The 26,309-nt window shown below is 43.0% G+C and overlaps 3 protein-coding genes across 8 annotated transcripts in view; 1 reads left to right on the top strand and 2 right to left on the bottom strand.

Annotated features, from left to right (window-relative positions):
- Positions 1–16,352, bottom strand: part of abhd12 (abhydrolase domain containing 12, lysophospholipase) — a 31,232-nt gene extending 14,880 nt beyond the window's left edge. Inside the window, exons 1-5 of one of the 4 annotated variants that reach the window (XM_014154053.2) lie at positions 16,242–16,352; positions 15,413–15,587; positions 4,589–4,639; positions 2,797–2,918; positions 1,810–1,915 (exon numbers count right to left, since the gene is read on the bottom strand). In XM_014154053.2, the coding sequence (XP_014009528.1) occupies positions 1,810–1,915; positions 2,797–2,918; positions 4,589–4,639; positions 15,413–15,585 (452 nt within the window). In that variant the 5' untranslated portion in view covers positions 15,586–15,587; positions 16,242–16,352. Of the gene's footprint in view, positions 1–1,809; positions 1,916–2,796; positions 2,919–4,588; positions 4,640–15,412; positions 16,082–16,241 lie in introns of those variants that run through there. The other 3 variants (XM_014154055.2, XM_014154052.2, XM_014154054.2) reach the window with 3 other exon arrangements.
- A 62-nt stretch (positions 16,353–16,414) lies between these two features.
- gins1 (GINS complex subunit 1 (Psf1 homolog)) lies at positions 16,415–19,105 on the top strand. Its single transcript, NM_001146516.2, is given in 7 exon segments — positions 16,415–16,646; positions 17,433–17,497; positions 17,616–17,714; positions 17,843–17,933; positions 18,027–18,143; positions 18,392–18,466; positions 18,578–19,105. Coding segments are annotated over 7 exon segments (591 nt in total). The 5' UTR covers positions 16,415–16,571; the 3' UTR covers positions 18,647–19,105.
- The window catches only part of LOC106576715 (ninein-like protein), a 66,849-nt gene continuing 59,315 nt past the window's right edge, over positions 18,776–26,309 (bottom strand). For all 3 annotated transcript variants that reach the window (XM_014154049.2, XM_014154048.2, XM_014154051.2), the window contains 5 exons: positions 26,150–26,296; positions 22,439–22,543; positions 21,904–22,113; positions 19,982–20,095; positions 18,776–19,894 (listed from right to left, as the gene is read on the bottom strand). In XM_014154049.2, coding sequence (XP_014009524.2) covers positions 19,703–19,894; positions 19,982–20,095; positions 21,904–22,113; positions 22,439–22,543; positions 26,150–26,296 — 768 coding nt within the window. In that variant the 3' untranslated portion in view covers positions 18,776–19,702. The remainder of the gene's footprint in view (positions 19,895–19,981; positions 20,096–21,903; positions 22,114–22,438; positions 22,544–26,149; positions 26,297–26,309) is intronic.

The raw sequence follows: 26,309 nt of genomic DNA on the forward strand, positions 1-26,309 counted from the left end.
CCCGCTGTATATAGCCTTGTCGTCATGTAATCTTGTGTTACTTAAATATTTTCTTCACTCTAATCTTGAACTGCATTGTTGGCTAAGGGCTTGAAAGTAAGCATTTCACGTAAGGTCTATCTATACCTGTTGTATTCAGCGCATGTGACAAATCACATTTGATGAGAGACAAGAACGGGATCGAGAGATGCCATCATGAACAGCAGATAGTGGTCACTGAGAAAGTGCAGTAATGTCCTGAGCAAAAGTCAAATTGGATTCCTACCAAATGATCAAACATCAGTCCATATTTATACCTTACATACCCAAACTGATAAAAATGTTAAATCAAAAAGTTTGAGTGACCAGCAGCCCCCGATCTCACTCTTAATGACACAGAAATAAAATGGCTCCTGTATGCAGATGACCTGGTGCCGCTGTCCCCCACAAGAGGAGGGGCTACAGCCACAATTAGATCATCTGCAACAGTTCTGTAAAACCTGGGCACTGAGTCAATTTCAAAAATACAAACATTATGATATTCCAGAAAAGGTCCAGATGTCAGGGAAACCAATATACCTTTTTACTAGACTCCACTCATATAGCACACGCGCACACACGCGCACACACACACACACACACACGGGACAAAAAAATGTGCTCCACAGGGAACTTCAACTTGGCCGTGAATGAACTGAAAGAAAGGAAGGAAGGAAGGAAGGAAGGAAGGAAGGAAGGAAGGAAGGCTTTCTATGCCATTGAACAATCTATTAAATTAGACATAGCAATTAGGATCTGGGTCAAAATATTCTAATCAATAATAGAACCAATTGCACTATATGGCAGTGAAGTGTGGGGTCTGTTTACAAAGCAAGAATGACAAATGGGACAAACACCCCAACTGAAACCCAGCATGAGGAATTCTGTAAGAGCATCCTCAGAGTACAGAGGAAACAACTCCAAATGCATGCAGAGCAGAATTAGGCCAATTCCCTCTGCTGATTAATATACAAGAAAAGAGCCACCAAATGTTATCATTTAAAAAAACAAGTGACCACCACTCCTACCATTACAAAGCCCTCAAAAGCCAAGAGATGACCATAGAAACGAGTCCTCAGCCAGCTGACTCAGTTCACTAACCCCTACCTACCCAACAAAGCCTCAGGACAGCACTCAGAAAACCTGTCCCAACCAAATCATCACGAAGCTAAAATAAAAAGCTCACCTATTGGAAAGACACCACAAAATCTAAGTAAACGTCAATGCTATTTGACAGACTACATTACCACCGTGACTGATAGAAAACGGAGAAAAACACAGACTACGTACAGACTAAGTGAGCACGGCCTGGCAATAGAAACTGACCGTCACACTCTGCCCTCAGAAAGGTCAAGACAGAGCTGCATTTTCTCCTACACTGCGAGAACTATACAGACATGCGGGCAATTTTCTTTCCCAGAATCTAAAACAAATACTTTGAAAATCCAATATCTATTGGAACAAAAAAATCTTTATGCCATATTAGCTGCAAAATATGTAGTTTCCTGCCACACCCGCAGGGACAGCCAGTGGAATGACCAACCAGAGCAATAACACTGCTACTTGTATCTTTCTCACCATTTCATTATTGTCCTAAAATCATTTCTTCCTGTAGTGTCCTGTTAATGGGTACTACTCATTGAGTATTATTATTTTCCCTGTTGTCACCTGTGTCATCATTGACTTGATATGTGAAAGTACGGAGCGAGAAAGAAAGTACGAGATCCATCCCACACAGTCTTAGCCAAGCAGCTGGTGTGTGTGTGTGTGTGCGCGCGCATGTCTTCTTACCATACACCAATGTTGACACCAGTCTCTGGCTGCAGGTAGAAGTTAAAGGTGTGGTTCAAGCCATGGTCTTGTGGCCTTTTCAAGTCAATGAAATAGGGCAGCCGCACTGCAGGGGGTGGGGTTGGGTAGAGGGTAGACAGAGGCTGTGTTAGATGTGCTAAGACAATAAGATATCACTGACAAAGCAGCAGCGCTCAGCTAAAATCCACAGGACAGCTGCTCTAGAAATAGCAGGGCTCTGCCTCTTTCCACTCTATAAGGTTACACGAGACGGTCACAAGTCACAGTCCACTTCCTGTACAGACATATACTGTTTCACTTCCTCACTGAATACAAAGAAAACCTCCAACCGTCTGCCATCCACAAGACATTTGGGTCTTTAGCTGCACTGCAAACCATGCAAAAGACTCCAAAAGAAAATCAGATGTCACTGAGTGGGACAGAAAAGCATGTTCAAATCTGATGGGGTTACATGTTTTACAATGGGTAGTTCCAGTACTGGATGTTGATTGGTTGAAACCAAGTAACTAGAATCAGATGTGGTCACAACACACCACTCAGTACTACTGAATCAATGTTTTAGGTGCAATCCTGCCCATTGCTGCCTATAATGCATGAAACTACTACAGTTACACACCCACACTGCAAATCAGATGGAGGGAGCGGTGAAGGCTGTGTATTGCATGCTTGCAGATGGAATATACACCCTCTTAACTGCCTCTGTCTGGAGTTTCGTGCTGTGTTGGGTTTCAGGTTCAGCTGATGAGCAGGCTCTCATGTGCACACATTAGCACATGCACCCTTGCTCATGTATGCACACTTACTAAATGAGCTACAAGTATCCACCTACCAAATGAAACACGCAGAGGCCAGAGCTAACTGATGAAGCAAGCTTATTTAGTCTCATAAAAAATACAATTCTTAAATCAATGCAACCAACTAGATCGAACAAAAACATGCCTTAGTGGTTTCTATATCTATACCCACCAAAATTTAAAAAGACTAGTTTTGCCTGAATGGAGGGGCATAGTTTGACGATGAAGGGGATGGTTATGTAGACTCCCAGCACCCACAGGAGGATCCTCTTCAATCTGCCCATTAGGCCATATCTGGAACACACACGCAGGGGAGAGAGACAACATCAGCATTTTACATTGATCTTCAAAAACTAAAGTAGAAAACATTAAGGTTTTAGATGGCTAATTTTAGATGGCAGGTAGCCTAGCGGTTAGAGCGTTGGGCCAGTAACCGAAAGGTTGCTAGATCGAATACCCGAAACGACATGGTAAAAAAAAACTGTTGTTCTGCCCCTGAACAAGGCAGTTAACCCACTGTTCCTAGGCAGTCACTGTAAATAATAATTTGTTCTTAACTGACTTGCCTAGTTAAAGGTTAAATAAAAATAACAGTTAAGACTACAAAGATCTGCTGTCCATTCCAATTGCACACAGATGTGTACAGTACTAAAATAGTTGAAAATATTAAGCCTAGATCATAATGTGTTAGTTATCAGGATGGGGGGTTCAGAGTTCAGACTGTTTGGGAAATAACAACTCTTTGCTGTTCATACAGAGTAAAACCAGATGTTGCTTGGTTCTATCCTAAGAGTTCAGAGGGTGATGTGGTTCAAAGAGGGTCCTGTAACCTGCACCTTTCCTCCCTTCCAAACTGTTCCATCCAGCTAGACGTCAGTCTGAGGTTAAGCTGCAACCACTGCAGAATTCCAACCTGGGAGCAGTGGAGATCATGACATCTGGCCATTTCAGAGACGTTAAAAATATCAGACAGAAAATGCTGTGTAAAACACACTGCACCTTAGCCTTTCTCAATACAACCCTTTATAATGAGGAAGTTCTACATGGCGTTAAGTCAGAGTCGAGCCTCGTTCACATTACCAATAATGTTACGTTGCGCCGCATGTCATGCATTTCAAATGGGGACGTCCACAATGGAGTGGAATCGCAACACCCCCTTGCGGTTGACGGCTCCATTGTGAGATGGACACCGCATACTTTCAAAATGTTCCAAAATAAGCATCGTCTTCAGTCCAGCCAGTGTCGAAGAACAGGAAGTTACCAAAACTCTGCAGGTTTTCAGTGATGGCTTTATGGGATAGCTAGCAACTTGTAAACAATTACCCATTCCTATAAGTGAGAACTAGTTTAATAGTAATGTTAAATACACACTGGCTGTTGCCTCCCATTTAAGTTTAATGTGATCAGGACATTTGTTTTTTTATGACAATTATTAGGGGGAGGTCACTAGCTATAGTTGCTCTGCAGTGCAAGCTAGCTTGACTTGCTATAAAGTTAGAGAAACAAGTTGATGAAAATAAAACATGTTTTGTTACTTTTTATCACCTAAAACTTATTTATCCTTTCTTGAATGAATAGGTCATATTTTGCAATCTTCCAAAATAAATGCCATCTTGCGTTACACTTGTCCGTTCAGTAGCGAGGCAAGACTCTGAAGATGACGGCATAATGAAATACGCCACACTGTCTACGGTGTATCAGGACTAAATAAGGTGTTCTCTGCACTTCTCTAAGCACACCTTATTTCCTAGAGTCTTGCTTGGGACAGAAAGTGTAACTTTATGGCAAGTTAATAGGACTATCCTTTTAAATGAAAACAAACTACTACTACCGTCTGGGAGAGCTGCTGTAATAACAGAGGGACTGCTGAAAGTCAGGAAGTTACCCATCTACCTTCTAGGGCTATGGACAAATCACTTAGTTTTTCCTCCAATATTGATGACATGCCTTATGACATAACTTACCCCACATGGAGGGTGAAGTCCCTGACAGATACTAGGCCCAAACAGCACACCCTGCAGCAGAGGAACAAAACAAACGTCCTCCAATCCGTGAAACAGACCCCACAGACGCCAATGAAATGAACAGCGATGACCCCAGTGTGACAATATGCAAGATGCACGCATGCGCTCAAGGATGTGCTCATGTCTCTCAATGTCAAAAAGGTCAGGGGAGGGCTGGAGTGGACCCTCTGCTGCCCTCCCTCCGTCTCGCTGGCGTGTTGCATAACGGATCTCTACGGCCCGGTGCACCCGGGGGACTCTGATACTGTATGTCATGATGTGGCTGGAGCGTCAGTCAGGGAGTGGGGCCAGGGGAACTGTAATATTCACTACTGGGGGTGTGTCATAACCTCTAATTTACTGGATGTGTGATGAACGTAAAGCAAGCAGTGGAGATGCTGTATAATTATAGTATGAGAGCGGTGGCACAGGAAAGACTGCTTAATGGAGCTACAGACATGTCAGTGGGAATAGTGTACAATGGATTATTTACAACAACAACAAATGATAATATGGACAGTTTAACTGACCTAAATGAAGTCTTATCCTGGACTAAATTGCACTTTAATGAATATGTATGAAAGGATCCAGTCAGACTCCGTAGTATAGACAAGCTTAACTAATGCTCATGAATTCTATTTTTAGATTAGCAAAGCAAGAAATAGACCTAGGCCCATTTAGTCTAGCCTAGTACTTAAATAGCCTACTTAGATTCACATGTAAGATATTTGTCACATCTGCTCTTGTTTTCAGCCTCTCTACCTGACCATCTTTGCCAGAGATGGAATCTATCAGCTCTAACAAAATCGACACACACACACACACAAATGCACCAAGTGCAGTTTGTGCAGACATGCAAAACCCCTTGGAGAGAGTGTACACAGAGCTCTCTCTGGCCCTATGAATAATGCAGAGTGCTTGAAAGAGCCTGTTAGATACTGTGTGCTGCGTTATCAAGAAGCCACTGCGAGAAAGCGGGACAGACTGGGGGGAGGGGGGGGAGACATAAAGTTAGACACTGGTGTATTTAAAAAAAAAAAAAGACACTATCCACTCCTTAATTTGGATGCATTGTATTAGCTCCACCTCTGTCATTCCCCCCCCCCCATCCAATTTAGGATTGTAGTTATCACAGCAAAAAGTACATCTTCACAGCTTGACTGGCCCTGCAGAAGGTATTTCATAGTGCTTTTAAATTCTTCTTATTTTAAAAGTAATGGTTATTCTGGTTGCTTGGTATCACAGTATCGTATGACTGTTAAATAGCATAGCCCTAGTCTCACATGGCCAGCCTTCCAAATCCCGTCTCGTTCACTCAACTATTGGAAGTCCAGCGAACTTCAGATTTGGATTTCGAGTTTGAATGGAAATCGTGGCCTTCAGCGCTCGCAAAAAATATATATAAAAATGCAACAACTTCAAAGATTTCATTGAGTTACAGTTCATAAGGAAATAAGTCAATTGATATAAAATTCATTAGGCCCTAATCTATGGATTTCACATAACTGGAAATACATATGCATCTGTAACCAATGTGAAATGGCTAGCTAGTTTGCGGGGTGCGCGCTAATAGCGTTTCAATCGGTGACGTTACTCACTCTGAGACCTTGAAGTAGTTGTTCCTCTTGCTCTGCAAGGGCCGCGGCTTTTGTGGCGCGATGGGTAACGATGCGTCGAGGGTGACTGTTGTCTGTGTGCAGAGGGTCCCTGGTTCAAACCCAGGTTGGGGCGAGGAGAGGGACAGAAGCTATACTGTTACACATATATTGACCACAGATATCTTTTAAAAAAGGTAGGGGTGTGGATCAGAAAACCAGTCAGTATCTGATGTGACCACCATTTGCCTCATGCAGCACGACATCTCCTTCGCATAGAGTTGAGCAGGCTGTTGATTGTGGCCTGTGGAATTTTGTCCCACTCTTCAATGGCTGCGCGAAGTTGCTGGATATTGGCGGGAACTGGCACACGCTGTCGTATACGTTGATCGAGAGCATCCCAAACATGCTCAATGAGTGACATGTCTGGTGAGTATGTAGGCCACGGAAGAACTGGAACATTTTCAGCTTCCAGTAATTGTGTCCAGATCCTTGCGACATGGGGCCGTGCATTATCATGCTGAAACATGAGGTGATGGCGGAGGATGAATGGCATGACAATGGGCCCCAAATTGCCATCGGGTTCGTTGTCTGTAGCTTATGCCTGCCCATATCATAACCCCACTGCCACCCTGGGGCACTCCGTTCACATCAGCCCGGTACGGTTGAAACCGGGATTAACCTGTGAAGAGCACACTTCAGCGTGCCAGTGGCCATCGAAGGTGAGCATTTCCCACGCCGAACTGCTGTTAGGTCAAGACCCTGGTAAGGACGACGAGCACATAGATGAGCTTCCCTGAGACGGTTTCTGACAGTTTGTGCATAAATTCTTCGGTTGTGCAAACCCAGTTTCATCAGTTGTCCGGGTGGCTGGTCTCAGACGATCCCGCAGGTGAAGCCAGTTGGAGATCCTGGGCTGTCGTGGTTAAACGTGGTCGTGAAGCTGGTTGGACATACTGACAAATTCCCTAAAATGACGGAGGCGGCTTATGGTAGAGAAATTAACATTCAATTCTCACTAAACAGCTCTGGTGGACTTTCCTGCAGTCAGTGTGCCAATTGCACGCTTCCTCAAAACATCTGTGGCATTGTGTTGTGTGACAAAACTGCACATTTTAGAGTGGCCTTTTATTGTCCCCAGCACCAGGTGCACCTGTGTAATGATCATGCTGTTTAATCAGCTTCTTGAAATGCAACACCTGTCAGGTAGATGGATTATCTTGGCAAAGGAGAAATGCTCACTAACAGGGAGGTAAACAAATTTGTGCATATGGAACATTTCTGGGATCTTTTACTTCAGTTCATGAAACCAACACTTTACATGTTGAGTTTATATTTTTGTTCAGTGTATAACTAACCCAAGATGAACTGTGTAGATTTCAATGGGAGTAAATTAAGCATAGTAGGCAGACCCAAGTACAAGCTAGCGAGATCCTTGCCGTGTTCTAGCATGCATTTTCATATTTCCATAATGCTGGGCATACACTTCACAATTGCGCCACGTTTTTGCAGTCCCAGACACATGATTGGGTTGAAATCCTCGGGACTAGTTTCAGGGGGTCAAGGACGCACCGATGATGGCTGTTCCGTTCTCCAGACTCAAGTCAGATGTCCCGATAATTTTCTGACATGTTAGAAATTTGGTTTGTGCGTCTTGTTTTATGCGCATTGCTATGACACGATTGGGCAAGAACTGCTGCCAATAGCCAATGAGCACTCAGCATGTGAGACCAAAACAATGAAGAGAAAAGCAACAACATGAACTGTGTGGACCAAGGTGATGAAAGATTGGTGGAGCTGTAGAGAGAACGCAGCTGCCTTTTCAATATTAAAAGTTTTATATTACCTCCAATTCCCTCTGTACAATAAAGTCCATATAGTCCACCTCTGCCCAACAACAATTTGCGGGTCCATATCCTGCACCTCTGCTCTTTTTTAATGTTTCTGCACACAAATAAAGCAGCTTGCTGTTTGCGTGTAAACATTATATATACACATTTTCCCCCCATACGACAGAAACGTAGAGCAGGATGAACTAGGGAATCATCGGGTTGAGGACGGACGGAATTAAAGATTTGGGACCAGGAAATCGGAAATGTGAGCACATCCAAGTTGTTAAGATTTTAGAAGTTGTGTACTGTATGCCCAACATTAGGGAATACCTTCTCTGTGAAGTGAACGTAAGCAATAACTCAATTCGCCCCAAGTTGCACTCTTTGTAAACAATTTTTTAGTCTGTTCGTAACAGATTGTAGTTCTGGGAACAGAAAACTATCGAGATCTTGATTTTCTTTGAGAAAATCTGCAGAATGTCGGTCCAGTTCAATCTCGCTCCATACTCTCTTACTGCCGGTCACTGGGCTTCCTCTCCTCAACAGTGGAAATTCCAACCAAATGCTTCAGATTTATACAGCCGGTGAAACATCTGTGGTAGAGGCATTCCCTTGTGTTTCGTTTTTTTCCCCCCTTCTTGTTTTTCTCTTTTCCTACAGTGTCAAGACTACGTTTTACTAGCCTATGCAGTATTCGTTTTGTATTGGAAGTCTCTTTGGAACTCCATCCATGCGGAATCTTGATAAGTGGCAATGCGTCACTAGCGCCCATCTAGACTCGGCCGTACTCCACCCCTTTTATCTTCTTTCTGAAAGGAGATCTTCCCCAGGCTTTCGAACGGTACAGTAGAAGCCTGGGCTTCCAAGGCTAGCATAGCCCTAACACTCACCAGTTGCCACCCTCTCAATAAAATCAACATTGCTTTGTGACTAACATGTGCATGGTTTAATTTGTCATGTACAGACGACTCTGCACAAATTAATACACCATAGCTAGTCAGTACTTTACAATAGTACGTTACTCTTGCCTGAGTGTGCATACCAGTACATATACCAGAGGGATATAACAGAAAATGCCCATCCTCCTCCACAGATAATTAAACAAATAAGCTAGGTTTTGAACACTGTGGCAGATGCATGTTCAGCCAACTGGAGCACAAGGCTGACCAGTTTTGACAAAGCGGACAGCACTCTTGCTTTGTTCAGAACAAGCAGTGTACCAGTCATGCCAACTAAACAGATGGTGGTCTAATTTCACAGGCACGTGGGGCCCAATGTTTTCTTATGGGGTACCTACTACAGACAGACCTTCAGTTGAACCATCGGTGGGGTGATGGTTAATTGCCATGTAGAGTTAACAATTCAGTCAAGGGTTACGCAAACAGATATACCTGCATAGGGTGGAAACAGGCAGAACAGCAGGAGGCACTGTTGATCAACAGTGGTGCAACAAGACAGGACAACACCTGCCCTGCTAACGCCTGGAGGCCAGCTAATGCGTTTAGCTCAGCGGAGGGGCCTGCTGCCATATGGACCTGATTACAGCCTGGTAGACATGACGAGATGAAGCTACATTGCATTAGATCACATTGGTCATCTGCTTGGCAGAGAGTATATGTTTTATTGTCACTTACACCGGATAGGTGCAGTGAAATGTGTTTACAGGGGCAGCCATAGTAGTATGGCCCCTTGGAGCAAATGAAGGTTAAGTACTTTGCTCAAGACCACAGACAGATTTTTCCCTTGTCGGGTCGGGTATTCGAACCAGCCACCTTTCGGTTACTGGCCCAACGCTAGGCTAGGCTAACCACTATGCTACCTGCTGCACTAACCATTCATTAATCAGATTCATAAGGACTTCAATAAAGCCATGTTATCCATGTAAAACAAGGCAACAATACCATGGCAGTGTGGTTTTAAATTAATTTAACTATCATTCAGCTATTCATCCAGAAGACTGAAGTCCATCCTGTGGCCAGTGCTGCTTCCCCATGGCTTTCTGTAGAGGACTTCCCTTCCCCCTATCCCTGTCCAAGGTGACAGTGTAACAGCCAGGACCTTGACAGAGCCATGGCTGCCAAAGTAGGGCCAATCAGGGAAGGAGATAACTAATGCAGTCTGACATGGGATTTTGAGAAGAGGCTTTGAGCAGTGTCAATGCCACCCTGTCTAGTTTGGCGGAAAAAGAACAGGCTAGAGCCCTAGGACCAGAGCAAGACTACGAGACAGTCAGGGGTCGGGTATAACCAAAGGGATTTCCACGGACCAAAATAATATAAACTTCAGATGGGTACTCACAGCAGAATATGAGTCGCAGTAGAATTCAAAAAAACAAACACTAGAGCTAGGCTCGGCAGATAAATATATTCAAACCCTTTGACTACTGCTGTACATTAGCTGCAGCTGCAGGAGAAGCACCTCCAAGGTTAACAGCTTCAGTGTCTGAAACCAGATTCTTCTTGGTCATTGACACCATAGAGGCCGAACTTGTCTCAACTTCAAGTTGGAATACTTCAGCCCACGAGAGAGCTGGCCATCATGTTCCCAGTGAGGCCTCTAAAAATGAGCCTCTGCGATGAGCACCACACACCCACACTATAATCTATAGAGAAATAGAAATCCTCTGCTAGCAATGGGAGAGCTGTCAAGAGGGCTGGAGGGATCCTAAAATAACAGCCATGACACAGCCGATTCCAGCCTCTTGAGCCTAAACAGCCTCTGACAGGGCCAATCAGACCAAAATAATTAATCCCCTCATGGGAGGGCCAGTCAGCCAGAGCAATTACAGCCCTGTTTCAAAATAAATAACAGAAACTTAATTTTTTTTTTTTAATCTGCATGCTGTGGTTTGGTATGAAGGGGATAACAAAGCAATATTTTATTAGCTAGGAGGTCTGGCAGGCACAGTCGGACATAATCTGAAGCAACTACAGGGTCACAGTACATGTGCACCCCTATAAGCTAATCAATACTTGGGTTTTAAGCAGAAGTAATGCCACCATGCTATGGGGAAGGCAACAACACTAAATTAGTTAACGCTAGTTCTTCCTCACTAAACTTGACATTGGGTGCTTAGCACAATTTCCCTTTGGAGATTTACGGGCACAGCCACAGAACATAAACACTTGTCACCCTTATGTGCGAGGTTCCTTCCAGTCAGATCATCATGAACCAACTACAAGCCAGGAGGACCCATTGAAGTTGCTGGCAAAGAGCACCTGAAATTACATGGTTGATGTCATGGGCAACATGAAGGTCATATTGGACTATATATGTCAGCCAGCTGTGGTGGGAGGGGTTATTCATGTTCATTAGTACAGTCAGTTCATGTATCTAAGAACAGCTAGTTCCTCATGTATCACATGGGAATGAGTGAAACTTACTCCTCAGCCTGAAGTTACGCCAGCGAATAGCTAGCTTGTCGCTGACTGGCGAGACGCTTCGGGGGGGGGGTCACGTGTGCTAGCAAGGCAGAGGTATGGGCCGAATTGGGAGGAAGTGGTACTTGCTAAGCAAGCAGCATGACATCCTTTACACTCTCAGTCTAGAAACACAGTGAAAAAAATAACATAAGAAACTTATGGTGCAGTCCATCCTGCAATATCTTGCCCAGGCCACTAAAGACTATCTGGCTAGCTGAGACTTCAAGGCAAAAAGAGACCACTGTAGCTAAATAGGCTAAGGAACTGGCACTCATTTCTGCAGAGTAAATCAATATCACTAAACTTAGCCTAATAGTTTGATTAAGACGTGGGGCATTTGCTGCCAAATTAGGCCAAAGGTCAGACAATGTCTTCTGGACTTTCTGTTGAGGAAAGTAATGCTAAAAATGTAATGAGACAAAACGAAACAAAATACAGGAAGTGGATCTGCAAGACCTTTGTGTTTCAGTGTCTGACTGATTCCAGTGTGTTTATTGGAAACAGGTTAATGCACTATGACAGGGTAGCAGCAGTAGCTAGCAGTCTTGACAATTGCAAATCTGACAAAATTGAGACAGAGGAAAATAAAAAAATAAAAACTGCAGTCATCTTGACAGATTGCAGCTGTGGGAATAGACTGACAGGTACAACACCTCAATAAACCAAGTAGGCAGAGACACCAAGGAAACAGTGACCCAGGGAAGCCTGTTCCTGGAGTGTGGGTAAAAGAGGGGAGTGTTGAGAGGAGCACCTAGTGGGAACTGAAAGTCGCTATGTAACGCATTATGCTACATAGAGGTACATATCCCGCAGGAGGGAAGGAAAACTGTGCATTCTGCTCTCGGTTCTTATTTCCTTTGCACGAATGCGTGTCCCTGGCTTTCCAGCCAGCCTTCTGTAAATTGTTTGAACAGTGATGCCAGTGCAAGTTAGCAGTGTGCCTATATGCAATGGTCCTGTACACGTTTCTATTAGATGTCCCATCAATGGACCCACATTCACACCCAGAAAAGACTGTTTGAAGCAGCAGTAGCCTAAACAGCAAATTTGAGCAAGTTCTAATCTAGCCTAGTTTTGATACCTTGGAGCTTACAGTTTAATAGCATTCTTAAGCTTAACTGGCCAATACCCCTGCCCTGCTCGAGGTAACAAAATCAGTGAATAGAATTTCTTCTCCAAAAAAAGGGGCAGAATAGCAATGGAGCTGTCACATGCAGAAGAATATTTATCACCATCATTAAAATATAGGACTTCACGTCACAGCTGCCCCAATGACCAGAACACAATCATATGGTCCTCTGTTCTCCCACCCAGTTAGTGGAGTTCAGTGACCACAAGAGGTGCCCTTGAAGGATGTTTTCTAACCAGCAAGCTTGTTGTTCTTTAACATTATCATAGCCAGCCAACTCAAATGTGAATCACTCCAACATGGCAGTGTTGAGTTCCGGCCTGAATTCCAGTTCTCTGAACAGGATAGTGACTAAAGGACCTGACCACTGTCCTGATGTGAACTGGCATAAGTCCAAGTGGTTACATGAGCTTCAAGGACTGAGAACCTTGGCACTAAAAATACCTCTTCATGAGGTCTCTAATAATCAGTCACCAAACCACAATGACTAGCTCAGACAAATGGAATGGAATGCAATGCCTTCTTAACTAGAACCAATGTCAAGCCACAGCTTATTTATTGTCGAGACAGAGCTGTATTCAGACTCAGTAGACAGGGCTCTAAACAAGCCTCAAAGCTCATCTCCCTCACTCTACCTAACCTTGGTGACAGGCAAAGGTTCTGAAAGGAGACCGGGGCTATTGAATATTTAATCAGAGCATTCTAGTCACCTCAAGCCAGCCCCTACCCTCGAGTGAACTGAAGACTGGTCTTTCAAGATAAGAGCGCCGGGCTAAAAACAACCAAAAACTAGGCTAGAATGACTTATCACACTTCCCAAAATTAGTCTTGGAATGTGAAGAGGGCAGCAAAAGCAATCACATTTGCTTGATGATCGCTGATGCATCAACATGGGTTTCATGAATACAGTACAATTACAAGTTTGAATTCCATCATAGTCTGAAATGTGGTACTTCTTTCAGGAACAGGTCACAATAACAATGCATAAAACAGGTAGCGATTATTGTTTTACAAGAATAAATCTCGGAGGGACTTATAGCCATTTGTGTGGGAAGTTAGTGTAGGCTACTTATTGTTTTTAGTTTGATTAAGTAAAAGCACATCTTGCTGTGCGTTTCTGATAAATAATTAGATACAGTAGGCTAGATATAGTCCAACTGAGCTGTCATTTGGATAACTAGGCTCAAAGTATAGGGTTGACATTCTGTTAGTCCACTTACATGAAGAGCCCTTATACACTACATATACAAAAGTATGTGGACACAACATGGCACCGTCATCAGATGTCACCTTTTCAACAAGTCAGTTCGTAAAAATTCTGCGCTGCTAAAGCAGCCCCGGTCAACTCTAAGTGTCTGTTATTGTGAGGTGGAAACGTCTAGGAGCAACAACGGCTCTGCCGCGAAGTGGTAGGTCACACAAGCTCGCAGAACGGGACCGCCGAGTGCTGAAGCGCGTAAAAACAGTATGTCCTCGGTTGCAACACTCACTACCGAGTTCCAAACCGCCTCTGGAAGCAACGTCAGCATAAGAACTGTTCGTCGGGAGCTTCATGAAATGGTTTCCATGGCCGAGCAGCCACACAGAAGGCTAAGATCACCATGCACAATGCCAAGCATTGGCTGGAGTGGTGTAAAGCTCTCTGCCATTGGACTCTGGAGCAGTGGAAACGTGTTCTCTGGAGTGATGAATCACGCTTCACCATCTGGAAGTCCGATGGACGAATCTGGGTTTGACGGATGCCAGGAGAACGCCAACTGTGTGCTCCAATGCATAGTGCCAACTGTAAAGTATGGAGGAGGAATAATGGTCTGGGCCTGTTTTTCATGGTTCAGGCCCCTTAGTTCAAGTGAAAGGAAATCCTAATGCTACAGCATACAAAGACATTCTAGACAATTTTTTGTTTCCGACTTTGTGGCAACAGTTTGGGGAAGCACCTTTCCTATTTCAGCATGACAATGCCCCTGTGCACAAAGCGAGGTCCATACAGAAATGGTATGAGATCGGTGGAAGAACTTGACTGGCCTGCACAGAGACCTGACCTCAACCCCATCGAATACCTTTGGGATGAATTGAAACACCGACTGTGAGCCAGGACTAATCGCCTGTGCTCACTAATGCTCATGGCTGAATGGAAGTAAGTCCCTGCAGCAATGTTCCAACATCTAGTGGAAAGCCTTCCCAGAAGAGTAGAAGCTGTTCCAGCAGCAAAGGGGGGGACCAACTCCACATTAATGCCCATGATTTTACAATGATATGTTCGACGAGCAGGTGTCCACAAACCTTTGGGTCATGTAGTGTATAATAAGGGTATTATAAAGTATTAACATAGACACAGTAATCCCATAAGTAATGTGGGCATACCCATAGGTCTTAAGATGTAACTCAAAGCACCATCCTCAGATAACAGCATATCAACAGCTCTGTGCCTACGATATGTACATCGTTCCACACCCACCCCAAGCAGTTCCACTCCTAACAAAAGAGAACTAAAAAGTTATCCAGTAAAACCTGTGTGACCGGAGGCAGAGGAATAACTGTTTCATACAACTTAAAATGTATTCACGGTGAAATGGCCCTCCTATAACCTAACCAAAGTTGTGGGTGTAATGTGATTACTATTTTAAAATATGAATATGTCCTCATGTCAGACAGCCTGGGGTGGAAGTTTGAATTAAAGTATGTTTGTTAAATACACATTCGTATTCTTGAACCCCCAATCTTCCACAACACAGTAATGAGATTAGTGTACTGGCTGGATAAGTGTAGGTTGCCTATTAGACTTCCATGGTGCAAACATGCCTTACCTTCTAAATGGTCTGCCCATTGTTTTGTCCGATTCCGAGCTAGATGGTAAACAAGGCTCAGGAACCCCTTCCCCTCTCTTGTGACAGTAGTTTAAATCCGGACTGCTGTCCAGCAATGTGTTGGTGGAAGAGCTGTCATGGTCCACGGTGAGCGAGTTATTTCGCTTTCGCATCACTGAAATGTAAAAGCACAATGTGAAAGAAAAGCGACAAAGGAGGTGAAACACCGTCTATCACTATTGCATTTGATTTGACAGCAATACTAGACAGAGCCGGTGATGTAGTTTGGCAACGAATTCTCGGTAAGAAGCCGGGTAAAGATGAGGTCAGGGTGCCGTTGTTTTCTCCCCCAGCACCGCTGACAATCAGCACTTTTGCTAGCTACATTGTTTGTAGAAGTCCGATATCTGCAGAGACCAGCTGATCAAATCAACCTTTCCCCTAGGTTCCCCTTTAAGCCAATCAGAGCAGACCAGTACGCCATCTTTTTAAAGGAAATGTAGCTACATAGCTAACTCGCCATTTAGAGCTAGCTAGCAACTTTTCAAAACACACCACCTCAGTTATCTAGCTAGTAAATAACTACATAGTATTGTAGAATAAACCCCCATATATTCCAACATTGAACTAGCTAACATACTAACTGTGACATCTAAACTATCTCCACCAGCTAACCTAAATTGACAGCAAGTGGTTTCGCGTGAAACACTAGCTAGCTACAGTTAACGACACTAACTAGCTAAGCAACACAACGTGACGTTTGTTGTTATATTCGAATGCAAATACTATTTATGGTTTTAATAAAATGAAAATTACAAAAATACAATACCTTTATTATTATTGTTTTATTAAACTGACAACATGACAAGCGAGGACACCGGTAATTTGCTGTCCGCCAGCGGTGACAGCAGCAGGTGTGGTGGGTTGGTATGGTTTGTCTTTCATCGGTACCCATAGTTTCCGCTTATGCGATCATAACAAAGCAATTTGCCGCGAAAACTCAGATGCTGTCCGTCAGCAACTATTCACATCATTCTAGATACGGTGAAATAATTAAAGGATAATCACTCATTTGATGCAAGTGTAAGGTTTAGTCTACTGTTCAGTCTAGCTTGATATACGGTATCCTCTTAATTTCTAACAACATTTACCAAGAGAGATGTTTTGTGAAAAGGCAATCGAAATAATCAGAGAACTTCACCGGATGGGCGATGGTCAACTGCCTGCATTCAATGTAAGTGGCACATTCAGAAGGTTATAAAGATATACTGGATTTGTAGCCATTAGTGCAGATGGAATAGCTAACTAGTTAGATTGTTAGTTTACTCTAGCGATGCAGGAGTCAACACTGTCTAGACACGTGGTACCTAGTACACCCAACTGCACACATACTATTAATGGCTTAGCTATATCAACCTCCTTCTTTGGGCTGCACGCAATTTCATCGAAATTGCTATATAGACATGTGCAATAAGCTGCATATTTTTTTTACGCCATGAATGTAAAATTCTAATGTAATAAGGCTCCCCTGGTAAACTCTGACCAACACTTCGTTCCTATTCTGTCAAAACAACGTCTACTGTACCTGGCTTTTTCATTAGTTGTCATGCCAAACAACACCAACCATATCATTTGAATACTACTTTCATTTATATGATTCCAACAGTACAGTGTTTTGATCTAAAATCGCAAGTAAAATCTCAATCGCAATATTTGGTTAAAACAAACAAATCGCAATTAAATGATTTGCCCATATGGTGCAGCCCAACTCCTTGCCCTGCTCTTCTGACTTGGGGTTCTTGAGAGCTAATATCAACCAAGCCAGCCATCACTAGAATGCGTTTCACTCAGTAATAGCTAACATCAACCTAGCCAGATTATGAATACAAAGTGAAGACGTTTAGATCAGTTTGATAGTTAGCAACTTGGTTATAATGCCACTGACTACATAGTCATTTGACTTCTATTACTGCTCACTAACTGAAACCTTCTTTGCATATATGCTCTCTGCACTTTGCAGGAAGATGGTATTCGTCAGGTGCTGGAGGAGATGAAAGCATTATATGAGCAGAATCAAAGTGATGTGTGAGTTAAGACAAACATTGACATTCTCTTATATTTGAATGCGTCTCTTTCCCATTGATTTCTGAAATAATTACCTTATGGGTTTTAACAAATACGTTTTATTTCACACACTTCAAAGCAATGAAGCCAAGTCTGAGGGAAAAAGTGAGCTGATTCCAACCATCAAGTTCCGTCACTGCTGTCTGCTGAGAAACCAACGTTGCATCGCTGCCTATCTGTGAGTGCCTGATGTGATGAGTTGATTTTGAGCTCATCATCACTACTAATGTTTTTGTTGACAGTTACACTGACCATATCATAGTTTATTAGGATAGGACAACATCATTGCTAATTTCTTCTCCTCAGCTATGACAGGCTCCTCCGCATTCGGACTTTGAGGTGGGAGTACGGAAGTGTGTTGCCCACAAACATCCGCTTCCACATGTGTGCAGAAGAGGTATGTTTCTTTCAAAGGCAAGAAACAAATTGGACAGAAGATGGCAGGGTGATGGCATCTGACTCTAAAAATGTAATGTTTCATTTTGAATAGCTGGAATGGTTTAACCAGTACAAGAAGTCATTGGCTACCTTCATGAGGTCACTTGGAGGAGAGGAAGGACTTGACATAACACAGGACATGAAGCCTCCAAAGAGTTTGTACATTGAGGTAAGATACACAAGGGAACTGCACGCCCGCAAGGACCTGACCAGAGACTAAGTGAATGTTGGTAGGGGCCACTTGTGCTGTTAGTCATCAACTGTATCAATTAATTCAAACTGTAGCACATAGACCCTTGATTATTAGGTGCTCCTTCCTTTGGTCTTCATTTAGATATTTTTACATATTGGTCATGTTCTATTGATTTTACCCTCTTGCCATTTAGTTTGTTTCTCACAATGTATTTCTCTCCATAGGTGCGCTGTTTAAAAGATCATGGCGAGTTTGAAATAGACGACGGGACCATCATTCTTCTGAAGAAAAACAGTCAGGTATAAAAAATAAAAAAAAAGTACTATATGTGAAAACCATCACTATACATGCACATTGTGTAAAGAATTGAACATGAGTCACTCTCAAACTCCACTCTTCTGTCTCCGCAGCACTTCCTGCCACGGTGGAAGTGTGAGCAGTTGATTCGCCAGGGGGTCTTGGAGCACATCATGTCTTGAATCAAATGCCAGAACTATATTACCCTTTTTTGTTTTGTTTTCAGCAGAGGATTATCCTTTTAAGTGAGACAATACATAAGGTGATGCTATTTTGAAAAAGTTCTTTAAAACAATAATTAATTCCAAATATACTTAGCTGTAGGTGATTTATTACTTGGTCAGTTTTGTTTTACTTTAATTGTGGAGTGATTGTGTAGTGCATAACAAATCCACAGCCTGCATGTTAGTGTTTTTACAATAATTACCTACATACATTGTTCGATTGACAATACATTGTTGCAACAATCTTTTTTAGTACTCAAAATAGTTTAGGAATGAAAAGGTTTGACTGTACAGCAGTGCATCAGGATTGAAAATTGTGCAGATGTGTATCAAAACTTTACATTTGTAAATACTGTGCTTTTGGTTGGTAATTTAAAATACCACAAAGAACACTTCATTAAAAGTTGCTAAACCCTTTCTTTGATTCATTTTGTGATTAAATTAGGATTCAGCCTTTCGCATACAGTACCATTCATCTCATACAGTCTGACAGACTTAACTTTAAGTTCAGTACCTTGAGTGTGTTTGATCAAACTGGAATGTTATACCATTGGTCCCATTATACATCTAATCGACTCTCAGACCTACCAACACAGCATGATGCTGGAGGATAGTCTGTAACCTAACGGACTGCCTGCCTCTGCAGAGACAGAATAAAATACTTCATGTGAACTTTGATTGACCTTCACAAAAAACGAGTCTTGCGTTAACCTCAAAAATATATATGCATAATACCCTGGTGGCTGAAAACACTTAAGACTTGTGCTGTTCCACTTACCCAAATAACTTGTGCTAATTGTGTGCAATCAAACCCACCATCCCAAGAGGGAGTTGTTACACAGTCATTTTGTTATGGATCTTACAGAATCATTGTGGACCACCTGCCACATTAAGCATCAATGTTTCATTGGGATGGTCATCCAATACTAAGGTTAAGGGAAGGAAACTTAAGAGGTCTTTCACAGTTGTCAATGTCTTTTGGAGAGTAGCGTTGTTCTGAGTAGCTGGGAACTGCTACGCAGAGAGGGAGGCAGGGGCGATCTTACGAAGGAGCTTGTTGAGGGCTGTAATCTTCTCCTCTAAGACAAAGTTATTTTTCTCAGCACTCTTCTGTCGCTGCTCAGTGACCTGCAGTGCCTTCATCAGCTGGGAGTTCTCCACATACAGGTCCTTCAGCATGATGTCCGACTTGGCATTCTTCGCCAGCTGTGGGTGGGACAGGGACAATGAAATACAGTCAGATTTTCAGGGCATGTTTCTCTGCCGTTTGTCTCGTATGAATGGTAAACTGACCTGCTCCTTCAGCTGGTTGACCTTCTCCTGCAGCATCTTGCGCACACTCCTCAGCTTGGTCTCCACCCCCTCCATCCTCTCCTGCATGTTCCCTATCACCTTCTCATATTGCTCCTGAGCACCAACAGAGAGCCAGCATTTACAGCACGTCAACATCATATACAGTTGAAGTCGGAAGTTTACAAAACGCCTTAGCCAAAAACATTTAAACTCAGTTTTTTCACAATTCCTGACATTTAATCCTAGGAAAAATTCCCTGTCTTAGGTCAGTTAGGATCACCACCTTATTTTAAGAATGTGAAATGTGAGAATAATAAGAGAGAGAATTATTTCTTTCTTTCATCACATTCCCAGTGGGTCAGAAGTTTACATACACTCAATTAGTATTTGGTAGCATTGCCTTTAAATTGTTTAACTTGGGTCAAACGTTTTTGGGTAGCCTTCCACAAGCTTCCCACAACAAGTTCGGTGAATTTTGGCTCATTCCTCCTGACAGAGCGTGTGTAACTGAGTCAGGTTTGTAGACCTCCTTGCTCGCACACACTTACAGTACTGCCCACAAATTTTCTATAGGATTGAGGTCAGGGCTTTGTGATGGCCACTCCAATACCTTGACTTTGTTGTCCTTAAGCCATTTAGCCACAACTTTGGAAGTATGCTTGGGGTCATTGTCCATTTGGAAGACCCATTTGCGACCAAGCTTTAACTTCCTGACTGATGTCTTGAGATGTTGCTTCAATATATCCACATCATTTTCTTTCCTCATGATGCCATCTATATTGTGAAGTGCATCAGTCCCTCCTGCAGCAAAGCACCCCCACAACATGATGCTGCCACCCCCGTGCTTCACGGTTGGGATGGTGTTCTTCGGCTTGCAAGCCTCCCCTTTTTCCTCCAAACATAATAATGGTCATTATGGCCAAACAGTTCTATTTTTATTTAATCAGACCAGAGTACATTTCTCCAAAAAGTACGATCTTTGTCCCCATGTGCAGTTGCAAACCGTAGTCTGGCTTTTTTATGGCGGTTTTGGAGCAGTGGCTTCTTCCTTGCTGAGCAGCCTTTCAGGTTATGTCGATATAGGACTCATTTTACTGTGGATATAGATACTTTTGTACCTGTTCCCTCCAGCATCTTCACAAGGTCCTTTGCTGTTGTTCTGGGATTGATTTGCACTTTTCGCACCAAAGTACATTCATCTCTAGGAGACAGAACGCATCTCCTTTCTGAGCGTTATGACGGCTGCGTGGTCCCATGGTGTTTATACTTGCGTACTATTGTTTGTACAGATTAACCTGGTACCTTCAGGCGTTTGGAAATTGCTCCCAAGGATGAACCAGACTTGTGGAGGTCCACAATTGTTTTCCTGAGGTCTTGGCTGGTTTCTTTTGATCTTCCCATGATGTCAAGCAAAGAGGCACTGAGTTTGAAGGTAGGCCTTGAAATACATCCACAGGTACACCTCCAATTGACTCAAATTATGTCAATTAGCCTATCAGAAGCTTCTAAAGCCATGACATAATTTTCTGGAATTTTCCAAGCTTTTTAAAGCAACAGTCAACTTAGTGTATGTAAACTTCTGACCCACTGGAATTGTGATACAGTGAGATATAAGTGAAATAATCTGTCTGTAAACAATTGTTGGAAAAATTACTTGTGTCATGCACCAAGTAGATGTCCTAACCAACTTGCCAAAACTATAGTTTGTTAAGTGGAGTGTGTGGAGTGGTTGAAAAACGAGTTTTAATGATTCCAACCTAAGTGTATGTAAACTTCCGACTTCAACTGTACATTTATTGATCACTTTTAGTTCTGTGTTAAACTCGGTTGATTCCTCTGAGAAGTGTTAAAGGGTGCAAATCATGCCTATTGAACTGTAACCAGTGGCTGGATTGGGTGCATCCTGTAGCGCAGTACACTACCTGCTGCAGGCCTATCTGGGTGCTGGCTTGCTGGGCCTGTGTGCGGAGGGTCTGCTGCAGCTTCTGCCCCCTGCACTTCTCATCTGCCAGCTGGGCTTGAAAGTGTGCCAGCTGCTCCCTGGACTCCAGTCCTGCCTGCTCCCTCAACTGCTGCAGCTCCCGGACATGCTGGGCCTGGGCCAGTGTCAAGGCTGTGTCCACCATCAGTGCCTGCACCATAAAACAGTGTGTGTTTGAGGATCAACTACATTCTAGTCAGACTGTACAGTGATCCACCAATAGCCTAGCACCCCAAACTATTCTTGCTCAAACTGATCCCCTCAAACACGATGATAGACTCAATAGGGCATAGGAATAGAGTTTGGAAATGTTCATGAAATGAACTTCTGCAAGCCTGGATTAGTGCAAATTTGGACCATGGTGTTAGTTGCTCAATTTGAGTTTCAATTGGCAAGCCTGCTTTCAGTTTAGAGATGTGCTGCCTCAGCAAAATTACATTTATCAATTATTTGACCAAAATGTTTGAGTTAGTCACCTGATCCTGTGCCTCTGCCCTGGCAGTATCCAGCTGTGTCTGTTTGTTCTTTAGAGTCAGGCACTCCTCGGTCAGCCTCTGTACCTCCACATCCTGGCCCTGCAGCTGATACACCCGAAGGAAACAAAGCACAACAACCACTTCAAAAATAATTCACCTTTATAATAAAGCATTGCATGCGAGCATCAATGACCACATTTGCAGACTAACAGTAAGATTTAACTCAACATAGCGCACATTCAAGGATCAGCCCAAGGGGTTAATTATTTGAAGAGGTCTGAAAAAATGTGGGCCTATTTTCATGGAATTCTACATCATTTGGCAGATTAGTCTTCTCTTTTTAGCAGTAGATATTTGATTTCCGGTGATTGTATTTTGAAATAGAAGGCCAATTTTATCTGCTGTTCACTGATAGCCACAACTCAACAATCCGCTGATATTGGGCTCCCGAGTGGCGCAGCGGTCTAAGGCACTACATCTCAGTGCTAGAGGCGTCACTACCGACACACCCTGGTTCGCATCCATGCTGTATCACAACCGGCCATGATTTGGAGTCCCATAGGGCGGCGCACAATTGGGCCAGCGTCGTCCGGGTTTGGCCGTCATTGTAAATAAGAATTTGTTCATAACCGACTTGCCAGGTTAAATAAAAGTAAAGAAAATTTGCCACGCACTGCCCAAGTTGCAGGCTATAGTTGCCTAGGCTATGCACTGCATTTATGCTTAAAAACAATCCACCACAGCAATTTTTTTAAAGAAGCTAGCTATTGATCCTCTATGGCTAAATTATAGTATCTGGTGTAGTATTTAGAATTTGATTTATTTATGTACAAACAAGAAATACTACTGAACAAAAATATAAAATGCAACATGTTGTTTTCATGTTTGATGAGCTGAAATAAAAGATCCCAGAAATGTTCCATATGCACAAAAAAAAAATCTAATTTTGTCCACAAATTGGTTTACATCCCTATTCGTGAACATTTCTCCTTTGCCAAGATAGTCCATCCACCTGACAGTTGTGGCATATCAAGAAGTTGATTAAACTGCATGATCATATGTCACCTATTGAACAACTCCGCCACGCAGACCAACCACTGTTCAAGACCATTTCCCGTGTTTGCGATGCTCTTATGTCAGGACTAACACTGCCTGAGCTAGATAAACCCCGACTTAGATGGGAAAAAGATCTGGGTATTGATCTTGATGAGGGTCTATGGAGTGACCTATGCAGGGATGGTGTTACATCCACATTGAACTCCAGATACAGACTGATCCAGCTTAATTTCCTCCATCAGCTCTATATCACCCCATCTAGACTGCACAAGTTCAACCCTGATATCTCCTCCCTATGTTTTAGATGTGGCTCAGATGAAGGAACATTCCTCCATTCCACTTGGCAGTGTTCAAAACTACACGGTTTCTGGCAGGGGGTATGCGATACCATATCCTCAATTCACGGGGTTGCATTCCCTTTAGACCCGGAGGTCTGTCTACTGGGTAACTTTACTAACTCCAATCTTAGGCAAAGCCATACTATAAAGCTAACAGAAATATTGCTAGCGATTGCCAAGAAATGTATTGCCTTGAAATGGAAATCGGATTCCCCCCTGCCAGTTCCAATGTGGCTATCGGAAGTTAATAGTTGTATCCCACTGGAGAAAATCACTTACTGCTTGAGGAATAAGTTAGAGACATTTTACAGAATTTGGCAACCTTTTATTGACTATATGGAGAATCTCCCCTCACATCACATTGATTGAATTTCTATATAACCCTTATATAATGTTTCACACGTAATATATAATATGTAGCCTACTGCAGGTGACCATATGATCCAATGTCTCATTATTATTATTTTTTATTTTACATTATGACTTATTTATTGTATATTCAATTATTATTATAATTTTTTTCCCTTTTTTTTTACGCTCGTCTGTTACTGTCACTTTGTCCTATTGCTGTCTAATATCTTTTCACTTTTGTTTTGAATGTTCTTAAATTGGAAAATGCTAAAATAAAATATATAAAAAATAAAAAACAGCATGATCATTACACACTTGTACTGGGGACAATAAAAGGCCACTCCTAAAATATGCAGTTTTGTCACACAACACAATGCCACAGATGTCTCAAGTTTTGAGGGAGTGTGCAATTGGAATGCTGACTGCAGGAATGTCCACCAGAGCTGTTGCCAGAGAATGTTCATTTCTTTACCATAAGCTGCCTCCAACATTGTTTTAGAGAATTTGACAGTACGTCCAACCGGCCTCACAACCGCAGACCACGTAGAACCATGCCAGCCCAGGACCTCCACATCCAGCTTCTTCACCTGTGGGATTGTCTGAGACCAGCTACCCGAACAGCTGATGAAACTGGGTTTGCACAACTGAAGAATTGCTGCACAAACTGTCTGACACCGTCTCAGGGAAGCTCATCCACGTGCTCGTTGTCCTCACCAGGGTCTTGACCTGACAGCAGTTCGGCGTCGTAACCGACTTCAGTGGGCAAATGCTCAACTTCGATGGCCACTGGCAAGCTGGAGAAGTGTGCTCTTCACGGATGAATCCGGTTTCAACTGTACTGGGCATATGGCAGAAAGCGTGTATAGCGTCGTGTGGGTGAGCGGTTTCCTGATGTCAATGTGGTGAACAGAATTGCATTTTATCGATGGCTGTTTGAATGCACAGAGATACCGTGATGAGATCCTGAGGTCTATTGTCGTACCATTCATCCACCGCCATCACCACATGTTTTTTAGCATGATAATACACGGCACCATGTCGCAAGGATCTATACACAATTCCTAGAAGCTCAAAATGTCCCAATTCTTCCATGGCCTGCATACTCGCCAGACATGTCACCCATTGAGCTGTTTGGGATGCTCTGGATCGATGTGTACAGTAGCGTGTTCCAGTTTCCGCCAATATCTAGCAATTTCACACAGTCATTGGTTTTCTGATTCATGCCCCATATATTTTTTTAAGGCATCTGTGACCAACAGATGCATATCTGTTCATGTCTACATTTGACACTTAAATGAGACTTCTGCTATCAGAATAAGATAGCATTGAAAAGACGGGTCTAGTCGCTTTGTGGTCTAATTGGGTTCAGATCTGGCTGACCACTTCAGGTGGTGGTCAGGGATGCATTGTGTGCAGATTTCTATTCAGTCTGGATGAGATCAGGCTACCGAAAGCCATACAGTGGGCGACGTTTATCAGCACTCCTCCCACAAGTCTCCAGAAAACTTATTTTTTGGGACTGAGGCACCTTCTCTTTATACAATTGGAGGAAATACGTTCCTAGTGTGTGAGGAACGTGTTTCCAGGCTTCATAAATGCTAGCCAGCAAGCTAATATTTAGAAAAAACTATTTTTATGCTTTCCCATTTGCCATCCCTTCAGCGTTGCTTGCTGGCTAGCTACAGAGATTAGCTGGCTAGTTAGCTACAGTAGTTAGCATGGCCTCTCTATTCCCAGTCATGTGAAATCCATAGATTTGGGCCTAATTCATTCATTTCAATTTACTGATTTCCTTATATGAACTGTAACTCAGTAAAAATCTGAGACATTTTTGCATGTTGCGTTTATATTTTTGTTCAGTGCAATTTTGGCAAAATGTATTCCAATTTACAAGGGGGTGCTGCAGCACCTCCAGCACCCCTACATCCCGTGGCTATGGCTTTAAGAGAAAGTAACGTAGCTCTACCCTGTGGAGCAGCTCCTGGTTTTGGAGGCGCAGGCTCTGGCACTCCTTTTGTAGGGCCATAGTGTTGTCCTCATGTTGTTTCTGGGCCAGACGCAGCTGCTCCTTCTCCCTGCTTAGCCTGCCCATGCTGGCCTCCAGCTCCTTTACCTGATGATCAGCA

This window comes from Salmo salar, chromosome ssa18, assembly GCF_905237065.1.
Source record: "Salmo salar chromosome ssa18, Ssal_v3.1, whole genome shotgun sequence".
In the NCBI taxonomy this organism is placed as follows: domain Eukaryota; kingdom Metazoa; phylum Chordata; class Actinopteri; order Salmoniformes; family Salmonidae; genus Salmo; species Salmo salar.